Genomic DNA, 10,341 nt, shown 5'->3' with positions numbered 1-10,341 from the left:
ACTATAGGTAAGGGCCACCATGCCTGGATAATTTTAATTTTTTTTTTTTTTTTGTAGAGATGGGGTCTTGCCATGTTTCCCAGGCTGGTCTTAAACTCCTGGCTTTGAGCCATCCTCCAACCTTGGCCTCCCAAAATGCTAGGATTTATAGGCATGAACCACCATGCCCAGCCAAAAAAAGTATTTTTTTAAAGTTAGAAAACACCTTTACTTTTAACACCTTTTATGATTATAATATAAAAGGCTAACATAAACTAATAATGTATTTTACAATGTAATATAAAAGGTATTATAATTTTGTTTATCGTTTTTCAGTTAAGATGTAATGATACTAGAGAAAGGCAACTCAGCTACCTATAGGGCATAGTAGCAGGTAATGGCAATACTGCTGTATGAAAGTATACCACTTTTCATTGTATAAAAAGACAGTGATATGAATAAATTGTACTAAATACTGAAAAATGTGGCTAGATTTGGTCACTAAATTTTGGTTTTCTAGAAAAAAGGGGTCTGAGAATGGTGAATTTAGTCACTTATCTAATGACCATAACCTAGCAGAGAACCAAGAACAAAGGGAGAAAAGTGGTGCATCTCTGAGTAACCAAAAGGTTACTCATTCTCAAAAGGTACATATGCTCCAAGGTATGTATATAAAACCTATTAACCTTACTAGTAGGAGAGGCCCTTGCTTAGCTTGTATTTGCTCTTACTTTAGACATAATTCTAGTAATTGATTAGCTGGCTTACCCGCTCAAGAAGAGTAAAGATAAAATTAATAAGAGAGATGAGGGAGAGAGTAGGGAGTAAGAATTCATGTTAAAACTACCAGGGAGAAGGCAGAAAAATTAGAAAAGCTAGACATGAGAACTCAAATAGCACAGCTTTTTAATAGAACAAAAAAAAAAAGCTCTAACTTCCATAACAACCCCTGGGAATTTTACTTTATAGAACAAAATGTATTCTTAATGATGACCCACAGGATTAATGATACATTTTAGAATTTTGTAAAAAATGCTTAAGATTAAAAAAAAATTCTGATGCTTAAAGCAAAAATTATACGACAGCAACAGAAACTTATTTTGAACTCAGCATTCCCCAGAGATGCCAGATAAATTAAGCTGTGCAAATTTTCGTATATTTATTGTTTTTAATTGTTGATTTTGAGCCTTTCTAAACTATATTTCACACAGAATACACAAAATTTAAGAATTGCTTTTGTTATCCCAAGAACTATATAGGCTGAAATTTAAATAGCTTCCAAAAGTCTAGCTCAGATAAATTCACAAATGGAACGTCTATAATGTTCTCTTAAAAAATTAGACTCTCTAGCACTTTGGGAGGCCAAGACAAGGGTATTGCTTTATTTAGGCCAGGAGTTCAAGCCCAGCCTGTGCCACATAGCAATAACCTATCTCTACAAAAAAAAAAAAAAGAAAAAAAAATTGCATTAGCCGAGTGTGGAGATGGCATGCCTGTAGTCCCAGCTACTTGGGAGGCTGATTGCTTGAGCCCAGGAGTTCGAGGTTGCAGTGAGTTGTAATCATGCCACTGCAGCCTGGGTGACAGATCGAGACCCTGTCTCTCTTTTTTTTTCCAAAGGCATTCAGGCTCTTTAATGTCTGAGGATGGGGGGAAGAAGTCAATGGTGAGGCTTCTCTGGGAAATTCTGCAGGCCTTGTAGTTCTCTAAGCCCCTCTAGCAACATGTGGATATGGGCTTTGATATTCATGGAGTCCTTGGTGAGGCTGTTGCTGAGCTCTGTGAAGAGAGAGCTCTTACGATCAATGAACTTGAGAGCTTCTGCCAGTGTCAACTCCAGGAAAAAACCATATCCCAGGGCCACATAGATGCGTGAAGTATCTGGGACCACTGTGTCAACGAAGAAGTTACAGCCCAATCCACCTACATATATAATTCCGAGTGCTTAGCTTCCTGGAGTCGCTCAATGACATTTCTCAGTTGAAGGTATTTGGCCAGCTGCTCATATACCTTGTCTCGATGGTCCAGCACCTTTCGCAAGTCCCGCTGCAGCACATCACTGATGAAGGTCTCGTAGCACAGTACTTTCTCCCCGGTGGCCTCCACCGCCCGCCGCTTGGGGGGCGTCACCATGATGGGCTCCTCAGGGCCGCCAGCAATAAGCGACCCTGTCTCTTAAAAAAAAAAAGAAGAAGAAGAAAAGAAAATTAGAATATTAATGGGGTGGGAAAATGATTACAGGCATTCTTACCAGAGAAGCTTGCATGTAAAATGACAAGGTCTTTTTTATGAGCCAAGTCTTTTAAGTTTTTAAAATAACTAATATTGGAATTGTCTTTAATTAAATAAGCTATGTTAGTAGTATTAAAATTTTTGAGCCACAAAAAATTATTGAAGGAATCTGTGGAAATTTTTAAAATTCTTGTTGAGATATTTTTTAGTTGAGGCATGAATTCTTTATAAAAAAAATTACTGGCCAGGCACGGTGGCTCACACCTGTAATCCTAGCACTTTGGGAGGCCAAGGCAGGTGGATTGCCTGAGCTCAGGAGTTTGAGACCAGCCTGGGCAACATGGTGAAACCCCATCTCTACTGAAATACAAAAAAAATTAGCCGGCCATGGCGGCATGCACCTGTAGTCCCAGCTACTCGGGAGGCTGAGATAGGAGAATCACTTGAACCTGGGAGTCAAGAGGTTGCAGTGAGCCGAGATGGTGCCACTGCACTCCAGCCTGGGCGACAGAACGAGACTCCATCTCAAAAAAATAAATAAATAAAAATAAATAAAAATTATTAAAAGGCATGAACAGGCATTCCTGCATCATCCTGATTTTTCTACTTAGAACATTTTACCTATTGTCTGCATGTAAAGTTGACTTCTTACCTTGGTGTCTGCCTTTTATTGCTATTAGCTAGAGGTGGGATTTTTTAATAGCTCCTATTCTGTAGCAAAGCAAATGTTTCAAATATGTTGACAGCCATGGAATTGATATAATTTTTAAATGCTTCTACAATCATTCACCTAAGGCTAAAAAGAGTCAGAAAGCTTTACTTGATTGAAGTACGTTACTATTAAATTTTAGTAAGAAAACCCTCCTAAATGTATTGTGATTAGGATTACAATGATTACATGGCAGATTCGAAATTTAAAATTATTAAAACACTTGAGGTAATGGATGTGGAGAACTTTCTCAGTAGTGGAAATTGAAGGTTATAAATAATCTTCATTTGAAATGATTGTGTGTAAATATTATAATGCATTTATAATGAGTAGAAATTAATTTATCAGTTAAACTCTTGTATATTTTGCAATCTCGTTTTTATTCTCGTTTTTTCTTTCTTTTAATAGTGTTTGCCAGCTCTGAACCTGTGCCAGGATTCCAGGGGGATACCCTACAGCTAGCATTCATTGACCTCAGACAAGTAAGATGTAATAATGTACTTCCTATTTGTTGCCCTCTAACTCTTGCCCTCCCTCACTTTTTTTTTCTTAATGCTACAGGAATGCCTGTTTGCCTTGACACAACCTATCTTAAGAAAAATGCTTCCTTGATAACTATGTATTTGGCACTTCTCTTTGAACCTGTAATGCATTCAGTACCTCAACTTCATAGAGCATTCTTATCAGTGAATATTTAATTTATTTAATAGTTATTACCTGCTAAGCACATTACTAAATCATAACTTTGTAGCTTGGTTTAATGACACTTGATGTTTAGATTATTTCTTAATAATCTTGTGGTCATATATGAAAATTGGTGGTATTAACATTAATTTCAGGACCCAAGTTAAATGTAAATTATTACAACCTAGAAAGTAACCCCTTGCATAAAATGTTTTCAGTGGTTAAGAATGCTATTTTTATAAATTTTCTCTTGGTCCCAGAAAGAAGGATAAAATACGTTTTAAAAATGTAATGAGATACTTACACAATTCTTTTCTGGCCACAATACTCTAAGTGTAGTAGCAAATATGATCATTTAAAAAATCTATTCATTTTGCTACTCTGACATCTCTATTGTCATTTTATTTATTTCTTCCCTTTTTCCACTTCTTTGTTTTTTTATTCTTTTCCTCCTCTTTTCTCTTCCCCCTTTTGTTTTTTTAATTCCTATTATTAAGTAGCTTAATAAAGCTAGGGAGTCAAGTCACAAGGGAGTTGTAGTAGGAAAGGAGGATCCTGGTTAGAGGGCTCAGGAGTGCTAGAATAGACAGTAGGAGTGACTGTGGCCTTTGCAAGAAGAAACATATGGAGATTGAATTAAAACAAAGCCACTGTGGTATCGGTCTATTAATAGTTCTCATTCCCTTTAGGGGATAGAGATGAGGCTTCATCATTGGTACGAACAGACTCTACCACAGTGATGTTCGGAGCAGGACCACTTTGAGCAGTTAAGGAACTCTGACTTAAGTAAATGTGTGAGAATATAGATAATTCCAACCCAGTGTTTCCTAAATACTTACTGTCTATTATATATTCATTATTTGCAGAGGAAAGATGTATTTGAAATAAATATAAAACTGTATAAGAAATAGTTTTATCCTGATGGAGCTTAAACATACTTTGGAGAAGCAAAACATATACTGGTTAGGAATCCTTATAAGACAGTGAATTGCCGGCTGGGCTCTCATTGTCTCAGTGACTCACACCTGTTATCCCAGCACTTTGGGAGGCCAAGGCAGGTGGATCACAAGGTCAGGAGATCAAGATCATCTTGGCTAACACTTTGAAACCCCATCTCTACTAAAAATACAAAAAATTAGCCAGGCATGGTGGCACGCACCTGTAGTCCCAGCTACTGGGGAGGCTGAGGCAGGAGAATCGCTTGAACACGGCAGGTGGAGTTTGCAGTGAGCCGAGATCATGCCACTGCACTCCAGCCTGGGCGACAGAGCAAGATTCTGTCTCAAAAAAGAAAGATGAGTCATGTGGAAATAATTGGTATATCTTCAAGTCAGGTTTAGAAGGAGACTTAAAAAGCTTATCTTATCTCCAAATTATGTCTGTAAAGTATGGTACATATAAAATATATTCATATTTACTTCTGTTTGCAATCAGTGCTCAGATATTATGTCAAACAAGGAACACTGTTATAGGTCACCTAGATCTATAGATGATTAACCTTGCTGAGTTGGGAAAGATAGTAGAACGTGAAGAAGGTGGTATTTATTAGGTCATTTAACTATTTAAAAAGCTGCCTTCTCTTTATCAAAGAATAAAAAAAATTTTGTGTTTTGAAATCTTTATCACTAGCTAAGTAAATGACTATTATTTTAAGTCACCTGTGATCCTGTATTTGTTTGTTTATTTATTTATGAGATAGAGTCTCACTCTGTTGCCCAGGCTGGAGTGCACCTCACTACAACTCTGCCTCCAGGGTTCAAGCAATTCTCCTGCTTTAGCCTCCCGAGTAGCTGGGACTACAGATACGTACCACCATGCCTGGCTAATTTTTTTTTTTGTATTTTTAGCAGAGACGGGGTTTTCCCATGTTGGCCAGGCCGGTCTTGAACTCTCAGCCTCAAGTGATCCGCTTGCCTTGGCCTCCTAGAGTGCTGGGATTACAGGTATAGCCACAGTGCCCAACCACCTGTGATCCTATTTTAATCAAGTTTTTAAAACCTTTGGTATTTAACATACTTCCCCAAATTTCAGATTCCAAAATTGTCTTTTTGAACAAACTTTTGGATATTCCGGAAAGGGCCCCTGGAAGCTCAAGAGAGACACATTAGTCTTATTCAATATAAGAAAATCATATAAGAAACATTGTCAAATAAGAAATGGTATTTAACTTGCTTTGAATTTTATTTATACAGATATCTTATTCATGTGTTCCAAAATGATTCCTGAAATTCTGATGTCTTGATATGTGTTGTCAGTCATAATTATTATGTTAAATTATTATGTGTCGCAAAAATAACAAAATTCCCTTGTCAATTGGTGTCTTTTACCATGGCTATTATTTTTTTTTTGAGACGGAGTCTCACTCTTGTCACCAAAAGCTGGAGTGCAGTGACGGGATCTCAGCTCACTGCAAACTCCTCCTTCTGGGTTCAAGCAATTCTCCTGCCTCAGCCTCCCAAGTAGCTGAGACGACAGGTGCGTGCCGCCACCCCCAGCTGATTTTTTTTGTATTTTTAGTAGAGGCGGGGTTTCACCAGGTTGGCCAGGCTGGTCTCGAACTCCTGACCTCAGGTGATTCACCTGCGTCGGCCTCTCAAAGTGCTGGGATTACAGGCGTGAGCCACCATGGTTGGCCTAATCATGGCTATTCTAAGTCCTTTGTCATTTACAGAATATTAATTGTTTTTCTTTGGTTCTCCTCAAAAATCAGTTTACAATTGACTGAAGTCCAAAATTTGCTTCTTGGCATACAGACTTATATAATGGACTCTGGAGACTCAAAATGGGGAGGGTGGGAGAAGGGGTGAGGGATAAAAAACTACATATTGGGGGCCAGACACGGTGGCTCACGCCTGTAATCCCAGCACTTTGGGAGGCTGAGGCAGGTGGATCGTGAGGTCAGGAGATCGAAACCATCCTGGCCAACGTTGTGAAACCCCATCTCTTCTAAAATACAAAAAATTAACCAGGCATGGTGGTGGGTGCCTGTAATCCCAACTATTTGGGAGGCTGAGGCAGGAGAATCACTTGAACCCAGGAGGCGGAGGTTGAAGTGAGCCAAGATGATGCCATTGCACTCCAGGCTGGTGACAGAGCAAGACTCTGTCTCAAACAAACGAACACACACTACATATTGGGTACAATGTATACTACTTGGATGATGAATACACTAAAATCTCAGACTTCACCACTATACGATTCATCCATGGAACCAAAAACCACTTATACCTCAAAAGCTATTGAAATAAAATAAAAATAAAAATTTTAAAAAGAAATACATTCTTTCTGCAGACCATCACATAACCATCTTTGACATAAATCACACTCCCCTATATGTAAAGATTAAATAAGACCTCATAACCAACAGCAATGTACAGACCATGTTTACATCTTAATTTGAACAAACCAGTTATAAAAAAAAGGGAGGGGGCAGGTTTGAGATAATCAGGGAAATATGGATATTAGATATTTGGTATAAATTATTTGTAAAAGGTATAATAATGAAATGGCGAATATGTTTTTTAAATGCCTTACTAGAGGCATAATAAAATATTATAGGTAAAATGAAAAAGTACGTATATATAAGTTATACATGTTTTCAAAAAACATTACAATATACAAAAAAATAGAAAAAATTACTCATAGTCTTACTACCCAAACACATCATTATTGGCATTCTGTTTTATTTCCTGCTGGTCTTTTTCCATTCATTTTTTCCCCATCCATGCTCCTACCCTCATGAAAATATGATTGCTGGCATACTGTCCTCACATTTCCTTCTTTGTATTTCAGATAGTGCTTGCCTCTTAAATCTTAAAAAGGAACTTTTTTTTTTTTTACCAGATATTTCAGAGCTGTAAAACCCAAATATAATGTTTGTAACTTGTTTTGATCCCAATTCAGACAAATCAGTGGGAGAAAGCAGGGAAATGTATTCTGTGGTTTGTTTTAAAATACTTTAGCAAAGAAAAATTACTGATAGTAGCTCAATCTGGGAGGTGAGGATGATGGGTTTATTGTGCTGTTTACTTTCATGTATGTTTGAAATTTTTCACAATAAAAATACAAATATTAAAGTAAAAAAATGAAAGACCCTGACAAATGCTCTTAAATACCGGTGTCTGGTAACTTTGGAAATCATACCATTGGACTAGGTAAAAAATTCCAGGACTCTAATTAAACAGCTCATACATTCATAAAGATGGCTAAAACAACATCAAGCAAAATAAGAATTAAATGGAACTGAACTGATGATGGACTAAAATAATTTTTTTATTATTTTATTTTTAAATATTTATTTATTTATTTACTGATTTATTTATTTTGAGACCAGGTTATGTGACTGGCTAATTTTTGTAGTTTTGGTAAAGATGGGGTTTCACCATGTTGCCCAGGCTAGTCTTGAACTCCTGGGCTCAAGCGATCCACCTGCCTCGGCCTCCCAAAGTGCTGGTATTACAGGCGTGAGCCACCGCACTTGGCCCAAAATGATTTTTTGATGACTTTTTATTTAAAACATTGCTGATTCTTTCTATGTTTTTTTTCCAGAGCCAAGAAATTTTTTTCTTCTAAGCTATTCGTAACTTATAGCAATTAGTTAAAATATACTTATGAACAAAATCAAAACATTTACCTTTCTCTCTACATGATTTCTCCAGAATTTAGGAACTATCCATAAATATTCTAGTTTTATGACAATCTAATTATTTACATAAGTTCAATAAGAATCCTTTCTTTTGTAACAGGACACATTGAAAACACTGGTTATTTTACCAAGGATTTGACTAAACTGTCATGTTTTCATATATGACCAGACTGCTTCGAGGGATTGAGGTTGACTTTATAAAGCCAATAAAGTTTTAAAAAAAAGACTGCCCTGTACCCTGTCCACACAGTTCCCTTATAAGATTCCTGACCTTGGGATAAGTTTAAAAATGTCACTTTCTGGCAGGCCTAAGAACCTCAAGATATTTCGAGGACCTTGAAAAGAGAAAATTTCACCCAGTTCATACTGATATTAGACGCACAGTCTGATGACAGATACTCAACTTGATTTCCTACCCTTAAGACTTTTAAAAGTCTAATCCAAAATTCCTTATTAAAAGTTTCAGCGAAGTCCATTTTTAAAAAGTCCATATGGTGAATCACTATTCTTGCTGCACTATACAAATAATCAGGCCAAATATGGTAAGACTAAAATTTATTTTACAAATAAATTAGTCCTAGTATAATTTGATTTTTTAAAAAGGAGGACTAGAAAAAATATGTATTAAAAAAAACTGTAATATACCTATTACTAGATTCTAGCCTTGTCCATTATTTTTGAGTTTTTATTATTTGCCTGCAATTTGGACCAAATCCTAAATTCTTTTTTAGCTACAAGTCTCCAAACTGATGTCTTCACATTTTTCTCACTTAAAATCACTAAAAATTAAAACTACTTTTCTTAAAGCCCTAAAACTGGAGCTTAATATAAACTTCAACAAAAATCACCAGAGCAACTTACATATTAACAGCCTTTGTGCCTACAGATATACGGACTGTGCAAAAAGTTTGCTTGAATACCTGATTCAAACCATAATAATGATAATAAATCTGTCAGATTGCCACTGCAACCTGAAGATGCTTCAGAGACTCTGATAATTAGCTTATAGACTACTGCAGACATTGACTATTGTTTTTCTTCTGTTTCTGTAGAGATGCCTCTTATTAAAAATATGTTTGCATACTTTACATATAGAGGCGTAGCTTTGAGGGCCCATCTGCAATGCTGTCTTCTAAAATAAGACACAGCTGTTGGCCAGGCACGGTGGCTCATGCCTGTAATCCCAGCACTTTGGGGGGCCGAGGTGGGCTGATCACGAGGTCAAGAGATTGAGACCATCCTGGCCAACATGGTGAAACCCCGTCTCTACTAAAAAAAATACAAAAATTAGCCAGGCGTGGTGGCACGCACCTGTAGTCCCAGCTACTTGGGAGCCTGAGGCAGGAGAATTGCTTGAATCCCGGAGGTGGAGGTTGCAGTGAGCCGAGATCACGCCACTGCACTCCAGCCTGCCAATAGAGCGAGACTCCATCTCAGAAAAAAAAAAAAAAAAAAAAAAAAGATGCAGCTGTTTAATTGGACTGGCCTATTCCCAAAAATAAGAGACTGATTTGATGATACCTTTTGCCATTGAGCTACTAACTTGATTTGTCTTTTCACAGCCACTAACTCAGCTTTTAATATGTGAAATTTCCAGGGAAGTTTTAGACAGGGAAATGTTGGGGCTCAGAAACCAGTACTCTAAAATACGGTGCTTTGACATGCTGAACTGAAGAAGCAGCATCGAGGTCTCTCTGACCTCCTTCCTATCCCCTACCCACTGCCCCACCATCTCTCAATACTTTGTCTCTTCCAAAGTACAGAATAAAGTTCTCTAAAATTCCCTCATCTGCTTGAAGTTTGGACCTGTCAAGGAAGAAAACGGTTACCTCTGGTTCCTTCCCTTGTTGTATTAGCTAAACTCATGCAAGAGAAAGACTGAAGTCTGTCAACACACCTGGACAGACTTTTGTCACATATCAAACCATTATCTGTAGGCTCAGCAGACTTTTTCCCAGATCATTATATGTTCCTCATTCCCATTAAGTTCCCCTAAAAATCATTCACTACCCTCCTAAAATCATCCACACTTCCCCCATCTCCCTTTCCCCTAAGAAAAAAGATACAGGGTCAGGCATGGTGGCTCACACCT

General features: G+C 37.3%; 1 protein-coding gene and 1 pseudogene across 3 annotated transcripts in view; one reads left to right on the top strand and one right to left on the bottom strand.

Annotated features, from left to right (window-relative positions):
• EXOC6 (exocyst complex component 6) overlaps positions 1-10,341 on the top strand; it is a 214,699-nt gene that overhangs the window by 165,203 nt on the left and 39,155 nt on the right. For both annotated transcript variants that reach the window (XM_011934325.1, XM_011934324.1), the window contains one exon: positions 3,329-3,402. In XM_011934325.1, the coding sequence (XP_011789715.1) occupies positions 3,329-3,402 (74 nt within the window). The remainder of the gene's footprint in view (positions 1-3,328; positions 3,403-10,341) is intronic.
• Positions 1,595-2,116, bottom strand: LOC105506247 (annotated as a pseudogene). The gene has a single exon (XR_001000897.1). The product of XR_001000897.1 is annotated as a protein UXT pseudogene (transcript).

The sequence above is a fragment of the Colobus angolensis genome, unplaced genomic scaffold, assembly GCF_000951035.1.
Source record: "Colobus angolensis palliatus isolate OR3802 unplaced genomic scaffold, Cang.pa_1.0 Scaffold134, whole genome shotgun sequence".
NCBI lineage: Eukaryota > Metazoa > Chordata > Mammalia > Primates > Cercopithecidae > Colobus > Colobus angolensis.
The sequence above is the reverse complement of the archived record's forward strand: the minus strand, read 5'-3'. Positions and strand labels throughout refer to the sequence as shown.